Source organism: Coffea arabica, chromosome 3c (assembly GCF_036785885.1).
Source record: "Coffea arabica cultivar ET-39 chromosome 3c, Coffea Arabica ET-39 HiFi, whole genome shotgun sequence".
NCBI lineage: Eukaryota > Viridiplantae > Streptophyta > Magnoliopsida > Gentianales > Rubiaceae > Coffea > Coffea arabica.
In genome coordinates, this window is record NC_092314.1 from 10,525,468 (window position 1) to 10,543,983 (window position 18,516).

General features: G+C 35.8%; 3 protein-coding genes and 3 long non-coding RNA genes across 6 annotated transcripts; 1 reads left to right on the forward strand and 5 right to left on the reverse strand.

Annotated features, from left to right (window-relative positions):
- Positions 1-3,016: 3,016 nt before the first annotated feature.
- Positions 3,017-4,389, reverse strand: LOC113734553 (uncharacterized). The gene is made up of 2 exons (XM_027261140.2): positions 4,218-4,389; positions 3,017-3,571 (listed from the first exon to the last, which is right to left on the reverse strand). Exons 1-2 carry the CDS (start codon positions 4,327-4,329, stop codon positions 3,237-3,239), a joined length of 447 nt encoding a protein of 148 aa, XP_027116941.1. The 5' UTR covers positions 4,330-4,389; the 3' UTR covers positions 3,017-3,236.
- Positions 4,390-5,313: 924 nt separating this feature from the next.
- LOC113734555 (uncharacterized) lies at positions 5,314-6,764 on the reverse strand. Its single transcript, XR_003459326.2, has 2 exons — positions 6,368-6,764; positions 5,314-6,042 (listed from the first exon to the last, which is right to left on the reverse strand). It is a non-coding gene; the product is annotated as an uncharacterized lncRNA (long non-coding RNA).
- Positions 6,765-9,226: 2,462 nt separating this feature from the next.
- LOC140038048 (uncharacterized) lies at positions 9,227-10,463 on the reverse strand. The gene is made up of 3 exons (XR_011841861.1): positions 10,116-10,463; positions 9,607-9,758; positions 9,227-9,476 (listed from the first exon to the last, which is right to left on the reverse strand). It is a non-coding gene; the product is annotated as an uncharacterized lncRNA (long non-coding RNA).
- An 87-nt stretch (positions 10,464-10,550) lies between these two features.
- Positions 10,551-11,513, reverse strand: LOC113734556 (uncharacterized). Its single transcript, XR_003459327.2, has 3 exons — positions 10,951-11,513; positions 10,770-10,862; positions 10,551-10,650 (listed from the first exon to the last, which is right to left on the reverse strand). It is a non-coding gene; the product is annotated as an uncharacterized lncRNA (long non-coding RNA).
- Positions 11,514-14,617: 3,104 nt separating this feature from the next.
- On the reverse strand, positions 14,618-16,258 carry LOC113735549 (uncharacterized). The gene has a single exon (XM_027262547.1). The coding sequence runs from the start codon at positions 16,256-16,258 to the stop codon at positions 14,618-14,620; it is 1,641 nt and encodes a 546-aa protein (XP_027118348.1).
- Positions 16,259-17,772: 1,514 nt separating this feature from the next.
- LOC113735550 (small ribosomal subunit protein eS24z-like) lies at positions 17,773-18,117 on the forward strand. The gene is made up of 2 exons (XM_027262548.1): positions 17,773-17,974; positions 18,017-18,117. Exons 1-2 carry the CDS (start codon positions 17,773-17,775, stop codon positions 18,115-18,117), a joined length of 303 nt encoding a protein of 100 aa, XP_027118349.1.
- The last annotated feature ends 399 nt before the right edge of the window (positions 18,118-18,516 follow it).

The window sequence follows — 18,516 nt, forward strand, 5'->3', positions numbered from 1 at the left end:
CTAAAAACCTAAACTAAAACTATTGATTCCCCCCAACCTCTCGTACGTTTCCCCCTTTTTAAAGCGAAAAGGAAGTCTAATGCTATCTCTAGTGGTCCCCACACCAAATTCAAAGTCTTGTACGTTTTTCTTTTCCTAGAGTCCAAATGACTCATGCTTCTTATCCGTGGTCCCCGCACATGTGGACAAAGCGTCCAAAGTACTTGTTGTTCCAAATCTCTCTACGTTGTTTTCTTTGAAAAGCCCAAATGACTAAATGCCTTGCACTAGCTTGTGGTCCCCACCAATTCAAGGACCCAAAGGTTGAAGCCCTTAAAAGTCTGCATTTTTCCATACAAGTCCCTCCTTTTTGGTAATTTTCTGCTTCACTCCTGAAATTGATTCCAAATACCAAATATGAGTAAATATCAGCAATTAACACAATATTTGTCAGGGATAGAAGGGAAAATCAATAATAAATTTACTAACAAATTATACCCTGTCATCTCGAACTACCGAATACATACAATCCATACTACATCCCTTATCTCTGTTAGTTCTCAGGCTCAGCAACCACAGCCTGACCTGGATAAGAACAGCACCTGCAACCCCTACCATAATAGCTTGGGCCGCAACAACGAAATCCAGCCCCAGGATATCCCGCAAAACCTCCTCCTCGGTAGACCCCATGTCCACCACCAGGTAACCTCCATAACCTCCTCCAGGATACCACCTCCGTCGCCTCCTCTGGGGTATCCTCTGTAGCCACCTCCAGGGTACTTTGCTTCTTTTAGCCATCCGCCTCAACTGTCATTGCTGCATTGAGGATAATAAATACGTTATTAGTGTAATCTAGGAATGACGTTTTCACATAAATTCATTTGGAGTCATACATTTGAAAATTTCATATTTGGACTAATTTTTATACATGATTTTAGTTTAACGAATACCAAAACAATAATTTTATACTCAATTGGAAGTTTTGTTCCTTCTAAACTACGTGCCAAGAAAATCTAATGTTGTCTTTAAAATGGTTAAATACAACCAACTAGCAGGGTAGGCTTATCGTTGCCAACCTAGATGACTAGCCACTATGCCCCGAGTCCCACGTCAGGGAAGCCTTGAACGCTTTCTTGTACACCTTAGTTGACGTCTATTATAGTTTGAAGACGTCAGATTTGTGTCGTAATAGTCCAATGCTTTACATCTATAACTGAAATAAGTACATAATTTTAAATATGATATAATTTGTGGTCCTGTAAGAAAAGCAGAAATTAGTAGAGGATAAATGTCTTGCAATTGTCAACAGACGTGGAAGTCTTGGCCAATTCCCTAGCTGCCACCTCTGAGTTAATCATTAGAACTGTAGCCATGGAAATGCAAAAGAAAAGAAGTGTCTTGGAACCGATTTTGCTCGAGGCATTTTAAGTATTTTAACTGATTTTGTGAATGATGAAAAAGCTGCAGTAGATTGATCTCTATTTTATAGAGGGTCCTGGCTAGAACTGTAAACGAATTGAACTGCTCGTGAGCGGGTCGAATCAAAACTTGAGTCGAGCATGATCAATATTGAGCTCGAGTCAAACTCGAATTTGAACTCGAATAAAAAAATATTTAACTCGTTAACTCGTAAGATGACTTGCGAGCTCGAATACACATATATATATATATATATATATATATTATTTTAATAGTAAAATAACATATACATAGCTGTAATATTTTATTATTTATTAAAAAATTATTATGTTATTTATTTTTTAAAAAACAAAATAATTACTTTTTTTTCGAACTCGACCTCGAGCTCGAGTTTTAAATTGGCAGCTTGTCGAGTTTAAGTTCGATTTCGAGCTTGATAAAACTAAGTTAAGACTCGATTTGATTAGGCCAAAACTCGACTTGTTTACAGCCCTAGTCTTGCCATTGCCCATGATATAGTTGGCTGTTGAGGAGATGATTGCTGTAATTAATACAAAGGCCTTACTATCATAAATTGCAGTCCCTTTGTAAAAATTAAAGGAATAGAGATATACCAAAAGCACTTAATCTGGTTTGTCTTGTATCTCTTTAGAGAAACAATTTGAGCATTATGGAGAGAATAATTCATGTCCTACAATCATGAATATTTCAAGCATTATTGTCGATCAACTTGGACTTTGGAGTGACTTGATTATGTTCATTCCAAGTTGCATAAGCATCTTTACACTAAAGATAGTATATAACAAATGAAGAACATGTCAAACTTTGCAATGCACGAATACTTCCCAAGAAAAAATTCTTATATAGAGTATATTAGAGATCAATACTTCATAGAATGCAGAGATACCACTTGTATTCCATGCGGACAATGTGGACTTTCAATTTTCTTTTGGGATAGTGAAACTATGCGCCAAGTTTTGGCTTCTTGCAGGATAATCCTCTAACAAAATATACTTCAGATCTTGTAGTGGAGTGGAAAGTATCTCTTAACTGTTTTGAGCTCTTGAACTTTAAGTTTTATTGATTTATACAAATTGGAGCCCTGTAGAATGGTGATTAGGATGGTTTCCCACAAGTGATGCCCCCATGTTTGTGTTTTGGGGGCACTTATGCACCAAGTTCATAACAGATATTCCCATTCCACAATAGCTCAATTTTCAATCTCTTATAGTCAACTAGTCAATTAGATGGTCGACATATTTGAGAGAGTTAGATCTTGAAACTAAGTAAACAAATTCTGTTCCATCATTAACTTTCACATCTTTCTTCCATGGCTAGATTAAATATTTGGTTTTATCATTTCTTTCAGCTTATAAACTATATCTGACAGACAGGTGCATGAGTAAGGCAAACATATAACCGAACAGGAAATTAAGAAGATTCAGTTCGTCAAATCCTTTATCGCAAACACTTGTATTAGATTGATAGATTCAGCATACCCAAAACAGCAATAAAGAGCAATTTGATAATAGGTAACTCATTTAGATAAACCAACTTCAAATGGAATACTACTATTACTCATTCTTCTACAGTTGAAAATCACAGAACCAACTTCAAATTGCATGAGAATGTATTGTCATTACATAAAAAGCGCTCACAGAGGTCACACATGATTACACATCCATATAATTTGCTATAATGAACTAGCAAAGCAAATATATTGCACACATATTACATCACTCGTCAAGCTCTTATCTACACTTCACACTAATAAGTACTGCTATATATCACCAATGAGCTTCCTTAAGCATTCATGAGTTTGCTAGAAGCTGGCTTTATTAGTTCTGAGGCTCAGCATCCACAGCCTGACCAGGATAGTAGCAGCACCTGCAACCCCCACCATAATAGTTTCGGCCGCAACAACCAAAGTGGCAATTTCCACCATAACCACCACGGCCACCCCCAGGATACCCTCCATATCTACCCCCAGGATATCCACCATACCTTCCTCCTGGATAGCCCCCATATCCACCACCTGGGTATCCCCCATAACCTCCTCCAGGATACCCTCCATACCCCCCTCCGGGATAACCACCATATCCTCCTCCGGGGTACCCACCATAACCACCTGGGTACTTGGCTTCTTTTAGGCCATTTGCTTCATCTGTCTTGGCTGCAATAAGCGTAAATAGGGCATGCGCGTTAATTAATAGTAAATTTTCGAATAGTAAATTTTCAACAGATTTGTGTGCAAGCTTTTGGTTAACGCATACCATATCAATTAAGTATCATTATCATTTGAAATTCTGTCTTCCGATGTACAGTCAAAATTAGTGTCTTTTTTTTTTCACAAATTCCCTTAACATGGTTAATCATTACAAACTGATAGAGAATTTTATCATAATGAACATAGTTCTTGTAAGTAATTTTTTATACACTATCATTATTAAAAATTTTCATACGCTTGGATTAAAGTTTTAAACTTGGCTAAAATTTACGTGTTGTATATCCATACCTATCGAAAATAAGAATTACACAACCAGTGTAACTAGAAGGAAAATTAAACGAGTTGAGAAAAAAAGAACGCATATATTAACCAGTATTACACCCCAAGTCCGCTTCAGGAAGGACTTATAGAGGGTGTGTCTAAAGGTCAGCTATGTTTCTTAGTACTCCGGCCCTTCACATGTACAACCGAAATTATATACATAAATTGAAATGTTAAATTCTGTGGTCCAAAGATGTAAATTAACATATGCTACACAAAAACCTAGACAGGTAAGACAAGTTGGAATTTGAATTGGAGAATAAATTCTTACAATTGTCAACTGAATTGGAAGTCTCGACCAATTCCCTAGCAGCCACCTGCGAGATAATCATTAGAACTAAAGCCAAGGAAATGCAAAAGAAAAGAATTTTCATGGAACTCATTTTTGCTCAAAGTATTTTATGTAATCAAAATTTATTTTAGGAGGATGAGAAAGCTTGTGTAGATAGACCTCTATTTATAGGAAATTGTTTGCCACTTGCTGTCAAATGGGTCATGGCATCGGCCCAGGAAGTGGTTGGGCGTTAAAGAGAATATTACCTTGATTAGTACAAATTCCATAATATCATAAATTGCAAACCCTTTTAAGGCAACTAAAGAAATAGACACATATGCCAAGAGCATTTACTCTATTCTCTTCTATGTCTTAAGAGATACAAATTGACCATTAGGGAGGGGATAACGTTGACGCACTACAACAAAAAAGGGATTTGGCAAGGAACAAAAGTTCTCGCCAAAAGTTTTGACTTCCTCACCAATGAATTTCAGCGAGGAAAATGCTTCCTCACCAAGTTTGTCGCTAGATGCTCGTCGCTAAAAGTTATTAGCGAGAATGCTGCTGCCTTTCTCACTAATGGAACAAATCAATAGCAAGGGCAGACCTCCTCGCTAATTGCCGGAATGCTATGGCAAGAAAAACTTTTCTCTCCACTACAATCAAAAACTCCCCACAAAAACCAATGGTTCCTTGCAAATAGTCAAGGTGTTTTGTGAGGAAAATAGTGTGTCCTCACCAATAATATAGAATTGGCAAGGAGCTTTTTGACAAATCTGCAATCCCCCATACTAGTAAAACATTTTTGGCCAGGAAAGTTTCCTCTCTAAAGCGATAGTTGATTCTTGCCTAACTATTCGGTGGGAAAATGTTCCCCTCCAATGCTATTGTGAACATTTCTTAATCCCATTTTAATATGCTAATCTTAATTCCTTGAGCCAATTATGGAGTGGTTTTGTTAGAAAATTTAGTTGCAAATAGCTTTTTTTTTTATTTAGGGGAGAAAAGCTTTTGCTTTATTTGTTGTCTCATCAAAATCTCAAACCATCAGTTTCTACCATATTGACAGAGTAATACATGGTATACTTATAAATAGAGAAACAAACATGTTGAATAAATTGATACAGAGAAACATATGCTGCAGAATGGTACAGACATAATTGACGCCCTCAAAATCATTCTAGAATACCTAAAATGCTACTGACTTTTGGGATCCAAGCCGCCTCTTTCTCAGTCGCTCAGCGATGATAAATGCAAGTTCAAGTGATAGAGAGCATTGTTTGTTGACCAATCTAAATCTATGAGGCATCAAACTGTACCATATGAAAAGTTGCACTCTGTTCTTGCTTTGCTCATCATCAGCTGTCAGAAGACTAGGAAGAAGAGGAATAAACTGCTGGACACATCGAGATGCCCTTTCAAGTGAGGATTTACAAAGATAGAGAATCATAAGCCGGAAAACAATCCTTGGACACTTCTCCCCTCTTAATAGCATCGCCTTATCAACAGTTTTATTTGGCTTCCCGCCTAATGCATTACTAATTCCCCCAGATACAACTACTGCAGCCATTTCTGCAGCAGGGATATTGGTAGCAAGCACTCATGCGATGTCCAGAACTCGGTGGTCGTCATGATTGGATGGTCAATTGTAAGTCCAGCAGCAGCCATAAATCCAAGAGCCTCGTCTACATGGTGAGCTAGTTCACGGTATCTATCACCTTGTTCGCTGTGCTCTGTGAAATCTAGGTTCCACCGAGTAATCCTCTGCATAGCAGCATATCCTCCAGTTGCAAACGCCCTCAACAGATTCAGAGTAGCTAAGCTGCACAAAAGGGAAGATTAGATTAGATGGAGAAATTTACTGATTGCATATGAAAACAGGGGCTTGAACCAACTAGGAAAAGCAGAGAAGTTAACCTCAACCAACCAGGAAACAAGATGAAAATCATAGGTTGTTAGCTTAAACCTCAACCAATCGAAAAATACAATCTTTGATGTTAAGCACAAACCCACATAATTTACCTTCACAGAGTCTAGAGAATGGTTGGAACTCAATTTTCCTAAAATTGTGAGGAAAATAATGTAATCTTAGAAATCTGACACAAATAATGGTAATAAGAATGCACAAGAAGGATATGAAGACTCACAAAATGGCACCAAAATATTGATCTAACAGTATTTGAAGCAAGTGGATGAAGCATTGAAGTTGCTCTGAGGTTTTCTTACAGCAATAAAACCTAAGCCCCTTCAAGTTTTGCAATTCTTAGGAGATAGACAGGAGGTGGGCCTTCGTTTTTTAGCAATTCCTCAGAGGTCTCCTTCACGTTTAGCAATTCCCGCATCTGTTCTTCTATTTTTGGACTAAAAACCACCAATCTTGGCCTTTGAGAGAAGAACATATGAGTGCTCGATCAATTGAGAGAGATAAGTGAGGGCCGGCCTTTCTATGTATATATATAATAGTATTATCCCTCAGCTGTAATGAGCCTTCAAATTTTGCCGGAAGGACGTTGCGGGAAAAATAAAATTCTTGGAGGGAATAAAGCGCGCGTGTCCTAAATTCTGAAACATTCATGATGTTTTAAGTTGTAGTTAAAAGTTTCTAAGAATTGGAGAATTGGAGTATATTATATAGAATGAATATTGAGTGTTAGAAGTATATAAAAATTGAAAGAGATCATGTATGAGAAAATGAAACTAATGAAAATATTCTCAATATATAGCAAATCAAATTAACTAAGTTTGATAAATTTGCATTTAATTTTCAAATAGAGGTTTGTTGTATGATATGTAATTGCCATTTCTTGAAATTATTCCTCACTCTTATATTTTTGCTAAACTTCAAAGAACTTAACTACGCATAAAATAGCATGAGAGGAATGCCTTCAAGTGTGCTAGTCAATAAATATTTATATTATATTTGTGCTAATACATGTCCATATGCATAATTCAAAAATTCTTATGTATTTCATATATGAGTATTTTTTTTCAAGTAACTGTATAAAACACTTATAAATGTTAATAATTAGATGATTTAATTTAATTGTTCTAAAGTTTTAAATACGAGGATAAAGAATAAAATTGATATGGATGTACTATAATCTATGAAATTATAGTAAATTACTTGTAATTCCAGTTCCTCAACTTTTAAATCTATTTGTATTGTGACTTTGAACTATGTGTTATTTTGCTAAACTCATATTTCTATGATGAACTCTTGATTATAATTTATAAAAAAGAATTTCGTGTAACAAGCGCTTTATGTTGCCTATCCATTTTTTTGAATTGTTATAAAAGTATGTAATTCTTTTAGTAAGAAAAAAAAGTCTTGTGTAATAGGCTTAACCTCTCCTCAATTAAAAAATTGATTGAGATAATGTACTTTAGAAGTTTCATTGAGTATTAATAATTGTAAACCACTCCATTTTTATTATTCTAATGCCAACATAACAAATGTGACTTTGAACTATATGTGTTATTTTGCTAAACTCATATTTCTATGATGAAATTTTAATTGTAGTTTATAAAAGAATTTCGTGTAACAAGTGCTTCACAATGCCTATCCATTTATTCTTGAATTGTTACAAAAGTATGTAATGCATTAATTAAGAAAAAAGTCTTGTGTAATAGGTTTAATCTCTCATCAATTACAAAATTGATCGAAATAATGTACTTTGGAAGTTTCATTGAGTATTAATAATTGTAAACCGCTTCATTTTTATTATTCTAATACAAACATAACAAATGTGACTTTAAACTATATGTGTTATTTTGCTAAACTCATATTTCTATGATGAAATTTTAATCGTAGTTTATAAAAAGAATTTCGTGTAACAAGTGCTTCACAATGCCTATCCATTTATTCTTGAATTCTTACAAAAATATGTAATTCATTTATTAAGAAAAAAGTCTAGTGTAATGGGTTTAATCTCTAGTCAAATACAAAATTGATTGAAATAATGTACTTTGGAAGTTTCATTGAGTATTAATAATTGTAAACCGCTCCATTTTTATTATTCTAATACCAACATATCAAATGTGACTTTAAATTATATGTGTTATTCTTCTAAACTCATATTTTTATGATGAAATTTTAATCATAGTTTATACAAAGAATCGTGTAACAAGCGATTCACAATGCCTATCAATTGATTATTGAATTGTTACGAAAGTATGTAATTTATTTATTAAGAAAAAAGTCTTGTGTAATAGGCTTAATCTCTCCTTAATTACAAAATTGATTGAAATAAAGTACTTTAGAAGTTTCATTGAGTATTAATCATTGTAAACAACTCCATTTTTATTGTTTTGAGACCAAAATAATAAATGTGACTTTGAACTATATTCCAATTTTGTCAAATACCAATGCATATATAGATTAATTAATTTTTCAATATTATTTGTGATATCATTTCCCCTTGTTTCCATGTTAAGTGACAAGATTCTAAAGTACTCCCTCAATCTTAATATTAGAGTCATTTTCTGGGAATCCAAATTTATATGGAGATATGATAATCATTATGTTTAGATGAGGTGGCATTGATGAATTACATATCTATCCTTTGAATTCAAAATATTGTTTTAATAGAAGTGTATCGAAATTAAAAAAAAAAAAATTTCAAATGGCAAAATTAAAAAGCATGTATTTAATTTGAAATAGCGACTCTTATTTTGGAACATCAATAAAGTAAAAATATGATAACAACTATGGACAAAGGAAGTACATAACAACCGTTTCATGAAATTTGAAGTTCTTTGACAGAGTTGTGAAAGCTAATGAGCCATGTGTAACACTTTTTCCATGCCTGCATTGTTTGGCTGGTAGATATAAAATTCAAAACCCATAAATACGCTTGATTTAAAGTATTTGGTCTATATGATTCTCCAAGTTCCAAAAGTCTTGGGCAATTGTATTACACATTGTTAGACTTTCCCACTTTCATTACACGGATTAATAAACAATAATAAAATGCAAAATTGAAACCAAAAAAGCAATAAGCATAAACTAGGATGGAAAAAGGGACGTGTGACATTTAATCATAATTCAGCACCTATGCATGACCAAAAGTTGAAGTCATTACTTCAAAAATACATGAACAGCAATTGTGCCTTTCCAAAATAACCACCGTTTAAAACAAACTTGAGCTTCCAAAAGGTCTTGTCACCTATTACATCCCAAACAAGCCACCTAAACATTTTAAACACTTTCACGGTGCCTTCCACATTGCAACCTATTTCCAAATTTGCAATGTTAACCTGCACCAGAAAAATCACATATTAACAAGCTAAATTCAAGCAAAAAATTAACTGCAGGCATTTTTAGAATTGAATTACAGGACTTTTGTCAAGAAGACAAATTGCCACATAGAGCAAGGAAAACACATACCATTACACCTTTTAAACAAAAATAAGCCTAGCTTCAAAAATATTTTATCATCTACCACATCCAAAACAAGCCAAACTACAAAAACAATTCAAGCTCAAGTGGCTCCTTCTAGATTGCACAGCCTATTTCCATCCAAAATCTCCAAAATAAACCTGCAAAACAAAAAATTTAATGTAAGAGATTTTCTAAACATAATGAAATTTTTTACTAAAACCATTGTGCCTCAACTGCATTTCTCAGCACTAAAACTTCCCATGTATTTGGCTACCCATATATTGCTTTCCAAAATCACATATAACTTGCATCACATCCATTCATCATTTTGTCATAGTGTATTACTAGAAATAACAGAGGACTGACTCTATGCATTCATATTAATTGAGATTCGTACTACCATCATCACACAGAAGCACAAATTGGTGGCATCACAAACTAAATTGTTTGAAAGAATGATGATACAACTAGATATTTTAGCTACTAACCAGGATTCAAAATTTAGAATATCTTACCTTGCTAATTTATAAAATTAGCTATTGGCATTAGCTACAGTCCTGTTTTTCACTTCTGCCATCAACCAATCTATTGACTCTTGTAGGTGCCGAAGTTGAGCTTGCTGTTCCTCAATTTTAGAATGTGCAGCCTCCAGTTGTGACTTTTGCTCAGCAACGATGCTCTCCATTTGTCTATCATTGCTGCCATTGGTTCCCCTAATATATTGCCTTCGAGATGGAGGTCTGACTCCACGAGGTTTCCCACAGATATAACCGGACTTTTTTTTGGCAAACTTGTTCAACTATCTCAACCTCAGACATTGGTGGCTCATTTTCAGAAATAGGTTGATTTTTCAAATTAATCATTTCTTGCTGCAAGATTGTACCATAGTATAAGCTCTCAACTTAAAATATTTTTTGAAGACAAATTTGCTTGATATGCATGACTTACATGCCTTTCTTCAGCAAGACGAGAGGACCATCCTTTTCTATTTCTGTATGCGATATCAAACAAATCAATAATACCGGGTTTCTCATTTGTCTCTGGATTGGTCTGACAAAATAGGCAACATATGAATGCACAAATATGTTTGAAAATTTTCATTTTGACTGGATTTAAGAACTTCTGACCCCATAGTCACAGCAAATTGGTAATATAGGATGTGAGTTTACCATTTCATGACGTTTTTGTGGAAAAGACTTAGATCCCAGCTTGTGCACATACTCCAGATTTGCACGATTAAGTGCATTAGTTCTTGAACGAGTCTAATATACAAGGTATGATCTTGTCAAGAACTTAATTCTCTATGCATGAATTATTTTAACTCAAATTAATGCATAGATATTTACTTACCTTCCAATCCTCATTGTCAAAGATATTGTCACAGATCCAAACCCAATCATCCCTTCTCTCAAGAAAGTGGACAGGAGGATTGGCCCTTCCACTTGCACCTCCCCCATACTTTTTGTAGTGTTGATGACATTTGTTCCTAAAATTTCCATACAGTCGTCCAAATTGATTCTTAACAGCATCTTGAACATGCACCTTTGTCCAGTCCAAATTAAATGTGTCCTGTAAAATTTACAAAAATAAGTTTAGAAACTTGTAAATGATACGAAATGAATTAAATATATCATACCACTGCACGTTCATAAAGATCCTCCTTGGCTGACTTGTCCATGGCTGTCCAATTCTGTACTCGTACTGGTGCATCTTGCCTAAGGATAAGACCGAGCTCTCTTGCAAAGCATGCACTCCATTCACCAACAGGTGCATTCTCATCTTCAGGTATTAATATTGGTGGTCTGTATTTTTCACCTTCTAGATCTTGCTCCCTTCTTGCCCTTACTGCTTTCTCAAGCCTAATATTTCGATTGGGTCCACGCTTTCTAGGGGCTAATAAAGCTAAGAACAAGGTGAGTATCTAGAAACTAAAATTTTGCAGCAATTTAGGATAATACTAACTACTAATATCTACAAAACTAGGACATATTTATAATATCGACAAGGTTAAAATCACCTGCATTTGTTCCTGTTGAATTGGATGCATTATGGACCTGATCTGTATCATGTTCATTATTTGTTGATTGAGTAATTTGGTTTGCCACTCGTGAAGCTGCATTGTGGTTAGCAGACTCATTTTGTGCTTCAATTTCATTAGCTGATAGCTCCTTTTGTCAAACAAACAAATGATCATGTCAGCTATGAACAGAGGTCTTTGAAAAAAAAATGTAACTTAGCCAAAATAATCATATTGACATTATGAATATAAATGCAACATTACACCAACTGGGCAATTTTGAGAGGCAAAAAGATTAGCAGATGGAGAAGATATTGTTTGGAAAGTCCTGAAGGATTGAATTGGAGGCTTGTTTGTTACTTGCTGAGATTGCAAAACTCTAGCCCCCTCCTAGGATGAGATATAATGTCATTAGCTATGATCTTCAGTAATAGAATAACAATCTTAATTGCTTAAGATATATGCGTTAAATGAAAAACTTACTATAGCAGATTCCATGTCTATGAAAAGATTCATGACTGGTTCCATGTTTGATGTTCCATGAGGGATGTGGTTAGAGTTTGTTTCTCTCGGAGCTACCTGCTTTATAGACACAAAAACAACATATTAAATTTATTACACTAATGTGAGTAAAATCTAAGCAATTGTAGGAAAGGTTTTAGTTCTCACTGTGAGAGACTTTTGCATCAGCTGATCCCCAGTGTAAACCTTTGGTGCTTTAGATGCCGGATTAGATTGTTTGCTTGCTGCAACTTTTTCAAATTGCCTTGCCCGTAACGCATTGCCTGGCATCTATATTAGACCACTATTAGTATCTCAAATAAAATTACAAGTATAAAGGATGCACCCAACATGCGAAACAAAATAACTTTTAGCTATCATGAAAGGACACAAAAAGCAACTGATAATGATTGTAATACACAAAATAGATCTTTTTCATGAAACAAGAGTGGTACAGATACACTTCATTTTTACAAAAAAAATGTCATAAGTCACTCTATGTCACTGTCAGAACTAAAGCTCAAATAAGGTTCTTCTTCACTTTCTCTTGTGCTTCCTGACTCTTCATCAATCATATCATCATTAATGAAATCATCCAACTCATTCTCAGCTTTGTCACCCGGTGCAGTATCCTCTAAATCAATGGTTTCTGGGTCAACATCAGCTCTGTCCAATGAAAATGCTTCATAGTCTTGAACTTCAAACATGATTTCTGAACACTCATTCTGTTGGTATGCTTCATGATTACCAAATGCATCTTCAGGATCATTTTCTTCAGTAGGTTGGAAAAGTGATGGATCCCATATATGTTTGTGATCTGCAACAAGAGCTACATGCCAATCTCCACCCAATTTTGTGTCCTTAACATAGAAAACTTGGGTGGCCTGAGTAGCAAGAACATAAGGTTCATTTGCATACCATTTTTTCCCAAAGTTAACACTTGTGAAATACTTATCACAGCGAGCTGTCCTAGAATCAAACCATTCACACCCAAATAAAAGAACTTGGCAATTTCCCCTATATCTTAGCTGCATGACTTATTATTGTGCTCTCCCTCAGTACGTATACCACTATTTTGCGTCTTTCGACGACTATCACGCTCCTTAGTTAGGAACTTAACTCCATTGACTATACAACCTGGATACATGGTGGTACGAATATCTGGCCCCATTGCAAGTGAATATAGATCTTTGTTCACTTGACAGTCTCCTTGATCATGCAAGTTCTTCATCTGCATAAATAGCACTTAGTGAACATCAAAATTTTACTCTTAAAGCAATCTTCTCCTTATTAATAAGAAGAGCATATCTTACTTTTTTTCTAAACCATAATGGAAATTCAACTTTCTGTCTCTCAAAGAGGTTTGACGGATTTCTTCTTTTTAGCTCTTCCTCATGCTCACTGTTCATAGTGCATAATTAGAAACTGCATTTTTCAAATTGTTCAACTAAATTATTGGTGAAAAAGATTTACTTACAGCAAAAATGGTCGCAATTCATCACAATTGTCAAGAACATACCAATGAACCAAATTATATTGATCCCTTGTCAAAGTGGCACCTAGAGGCGATCCAATTGGACGAATTTTATGGGAAAATATGGATAACCTGTCATGAGCAGGATTTTCTCCATCATAATACCTATCCGGTCGATTGAATTTTGTTTCAATCCCATCAAGATATAAGGAGCAGAAAGTTAAACTTTCATTGACAATATATGTTTCTGCAATTGAACCTTCTGGATAGGCTTTATTTTTCACGGTTCCTTTGAGACTTCCGAGGTACCTAAATGTGTAAAAAGACTGTTATAAGCATATATAGCAGTTAGTGATCTAACTTAGCTAATATATTTTTAGGAAGTGATATTAAGAAGAATCATACTTACCTTTCAAAAGGGTACATCCACCTATGTTGGACAGGCCCTCCAAGTTTGGCTTCACGGGGTAAGTGAACAGCTAAATGGATCATAATATCGAAAAAAGCTGGTGGAAAGATCATTTCCAACTTGCACAATATCATTACTATGTTCTTTTCTAATTTCTCAGTCTCTTCCAATCTAAGCTTTTTTGAACACAGATCTTGAAAGAACTTGGCTACTTCACATATTAAAGTATACACATCTGTTGACAAGAATCCGCGCAATCCGACAGGAAGCATTCGTTGCAAAAGAATGTGACAATCATGGCTCTTTAATCCTGATACCTTACCATCTTTTATGTTGACACATCTTGATATATTAGCTGCATAGCCATTGGGATACTTCACTGAACTCAAAAATTCACAAAAACCTTGTCGCTCTTTTGGTAACAGATTATAGCATGCTTGTGGCTTTTCAAGCTTGCCATTTCTTCGATGTAAGTGTAGCTCATGCCGAATGTCCATGTCCTCCAAATCCCGCCGAGCTTTATCTGTATCCTTTGACTTGTTTTCTAAGTTAAGCAAAGTTCCCATAATATTATCACACCAATTCTTAGCAGTGTGCATAACATCAATGTTGTGTTTTAGTGGAATATCTTTCCAATACGGTAATTGGTAAAATATGCTCTTCTTAGTCCAGTTTCTTTCTTCAAGACTGCGCTTCCTTTCTTAGTATTTGGATTTTTTCCAAGTGTTACACCCTCAACAACTTTTAATTGTTTAAGAATTTCTTCACCTGACAATTCCCGTGGTTTCAACCTTCTCTCTACCTTGCCATTAAATTTTTTGCCATCATTTCGCCACACATGATTATCAGGCAAAAAGCGACGGTGGCCCAAGTAACCAATCTTGTTTCTCAATGACTGATAGTCCGTTTTATCATTGCAGCAAGGGCATGCCATTTTTCCCTTGGTCACCCAACCAGATAAGTCCCCATAAGCCGGAAAGTCATTTATAGTCCACATAAGTGCAGCATGCAAAAGAAAGCATTGTTCAGCCACAGAATCATATGTCCTAACACCTTTGAACAATTCTAACAGTTCATCAATCAAAGGTTGCAAAAACACGTCAATATCCTTTCCCGGTGACCGACGACCTGGAATAAGTAGTGACAAGAAGAAATAAGGCTCCCTTTTTGATACCCAAGGTGGCATGTTATAGTTTATGAGCACCACTGGCCACATACTATAGGAGTTACACATATTATTGAAAGGGTTGAAACCATCACTTGACAATGCAAGACGCACATTTCGAGCATCTTCAGCAAACCATGGAAATTTCTTATCAAACTCTTTCCATGATTCACCATCTGCTGGATGACTTAAGACCCCTATTTCTTCAACTCGTTTTTCCTTGTGCCATCTCATATAAGATGCTATTTTTCTTGACATAAATAGTCTCTGCAGTCTTGGCTTCAAAGGAAAGTAGCGAAGAATCTTCTGAGGAACTTTTTTACCTTTGCCATCATTTATTTTCCATCTAGATTGCAAGCATTTTGGACAATGATCCAATCCTTCATATTCCTTCCGAAAGAGAATACAGTCATTCTTGCATGCATGAATCAGGTCACACCGCAACCCAATGCCCCCCAATAACTTTCTGGAATCGTAGTAAGAGGACGGAAGTAAGTTATCATCAGGGTAGGAATCCTTCAATAGTTGAAGAAGCATGGTAAAAGATTTATTACTCCATCGATTGAGTACCTTCAAGTGTAGCAATTTTACAACAAAAAGTAATATTGAATACTTTTTGCAGCCAGGATATAAGGCCCGCTTAGCATCTTTAAATAATCTATCAAATTTTTCTAACTCATCTTCTTTTCTAAAAGAAACCTCCTTATTGCTCCCACCATTTAATTCTTCTTCATTAAAGGTCCCCCAATAGATGTCTTCTAAAATTTCTTGCATTTCGTCATCATTTACTTCTGCATTGTTAGCATTAATTTCATGCTCATTATCACAACATGAATGAGCATTTGAATTTTCATTAGGCAGAGTTTCCCCATGAAATTTCCAATATGTATAAGTACTATCCATCCCCTTATATAGCAGATGACTCTTAACAACATGAACAGAGTAGTACTTCACATTTCTGCATTTTCTGCATGGACATCTAATCTTTGGTTTATCACCTTTGTGCTGTTTTGCCATTGTTAAAAATTTCTCTAGCCCATTCCTATATTCATCACACCATCTATCAGCCAGGAACATCCAACCCTTATCCATTTTTCCTCCTAGCATATATGAACTACATTCTATACCAAGGTGCAAGTTTAGATGACAAGCCTTCCCAGAGGAATTGTGTTGGAAAAATAGCACTGAAATTCAAAAAGATGATAATTATAAAGAACTAGTTAAATAAAGCATAATATGTCCATAACCCAACAAAAGCATATGCATTCACAATATCACAAGTTAGATCCAAATAATGGCAGTTTCACTTCAAATAGAAATCAAACTTGAGGACTGTAATGCACTTACCATGAAGGACCGCTCAAGAAGATTAATAAAGTGCTAGAACTTGAACTCTTTATGCTTCTTGCATCCAATGTCCCTAGTCATTGAATAAAATGTTGATTAACAATAATTGTACTAAGCCTTGAGAGCATTGGAATGGGTTCCTTTATTACCTTTTAGAAAAAAATGAAACCAGTTATATATTTGTGACGTTTTGGGAACAAAGCCAACATAAATCTCTCAAAGAAATGAAAAAAAAAATCTCAAAGAATAATCCAGACATCCCATCATAAACAAAATGAAACTACTTTCCTATTAACTGTGGAAAAACCAAATACAAACCGACACAGATGTCTTCATTTACATGCGAGATGTATGAAAAAAAGTGCATGGTACGGTGAGTTGCTAGCTATGGACCCCAGATGAGGGCAAATTATGAACGATGGAAAGTCATTATTATTGCTGAAAGATGTCATGCATGCTCATGCACTTGTCCACCTACCAAGCTGCATGCATACATGCAGGAGTATTTTTTTTTGGGAGGTGGGGGGCGAGGGGTGTTTGGATTTTGAGGCTTTGGATTGTGAGAAGAGAAACTACGTCTGCAACTAGACATGGAAATGGCCGACAGAAACACAGGCTGTACAAGCTAGAGAGTTCCAAAGAAGTTGTTGGAAACACGGCTAGAAACAGGGGAAAAACAGAGCAGTGATATAAGAAAGCAGTGCTGTTATGGCACCATACCAATTCCTCACCCAGCTCGGTGGTGAAACATCTAAAGAAATGTTCTAATTAAGTCGAGAGATAGAGAGAAAAAAGAAGTCCTGTTTTTCACACAAGGTAATGCTCATGAAAATGCCACAACTGATTCATTGAAAGGACTAGCAGCATTTGTCCATTTCTCTAACACTGAAGACGTTGAAGCTATTGGCTCAACCATTTGATCATTACACTCCCTATCTTTTAAAGAGTGAACATGCAATCATGGCCAAGAAAACTCAGCAAGATTGCTCTGCGATTAACTTGGCATCAATCTTGCTGAGATTAACTTGGCATCAAGATTGCTGAGTTTTATCTTGATGCCAAGTTGGAACGCAGCGGCATCAAGTTAACCGCCCATTCAGAGGAGAACATACAATCATGCAATCATGATTAACTTGGCATCATGGTTAACCGCCCACTCTTTAATTGCCCATTCAGCGGCATCAAGATTAACTTGCTGACCAACCGCCCATTCAGAGGAGAAAGAACGGAAGCAGCGGCGGCGCCGGCGGCAAGAAAAAATGGCGGACAAGGCAGTGACTATTCGTACTAGGAAGTTCATGACCAATCGTCTTCTTTCCAGAAAACAATTCGTCATTGATAGAACGCATCCTGGAAGTCCTAATTTTTCCAAGGCTGAGTTGAAGGAGAAATTGGCTAGGATGTATGATGTGAAGGACCCAAATGCCATCTTTGTTTTCAAGTCCAGGACGCATTGTGCAGGTGGCAAATCAACTGGGTTTGGATAGATCTATGGTTCTGTAGAGAATGCTAAGAAATATGAGCCCAAATATCGGCTTATCAGGAATGGCCTGGATACTGTACTGGACCTGCCCAACAAGGGACGGATTCAAGACAGAAATTGAGAGAAATGCAGATACAGGGGAAATGAGAAGAGAGAGCAGGGGAAGACTAAGATAGTATAGACGGGAAATGAGAATTGTTACATCCAAAAACTACATCCCTTCTCTTCCTCCTCTGCTTTATACTAGTTTCTGGTATTCTAACAATATAACTAACGCATGCAATATGAAAGGACTCACATGCTCGATCAATTAACCGACACATGCAATCTGTTATTTGGAATATCTTCTACAACTAACTTCCTAACGTCAAATAACTAGACTCCAGCTCGGTCATTACAGTTGCCCTCCCTTCAAACAATCCTAGTCTCTAGGATTGAAGGATGGAAATTGGCTTTGTATAACAGTCAAGTCCTCCCAGGTAGCATCCTCCTCATTCATGTTCTTCCAACAAATTAAGAC

Coding starts and splice junctions, on each gene's coding strand:
- LOC113734553 (XM_027261140.2), bottom strand. CDS start 4,329: ATGAGTTCCATGAAAATTCTTTTCTTTTGCATTTCCTTGGCTTTAGTT. Junction 3,572..4,217: donor TTCCAATTCAGTTGACAATT/GTAAGAATTTAT, acceptor CGCTTATTGCAG/CCAAGACAGATGAAGCAAAT.
- LOC113735549 (XM_027262547.1), bottom strand. CDS start 16,258: ATGGATAAGGGTTGGATGTTCCTGGCTGATAGATGGTGTGATGAATAT.
- LOC113735550 (XM_027262548.1), top strand. CDS start 17,773: ATGGCGGACAAGGCAGTGACTATTCGTACTAGGAAGTTCATGACCAAT. Junction 17,975..18,016: donor GTCCAGGACGCATTGTGCAG/GTGGCAAATCAA, acceptor ATGGTTCTGTAG/AGAATGCTAAGAAATATGAG.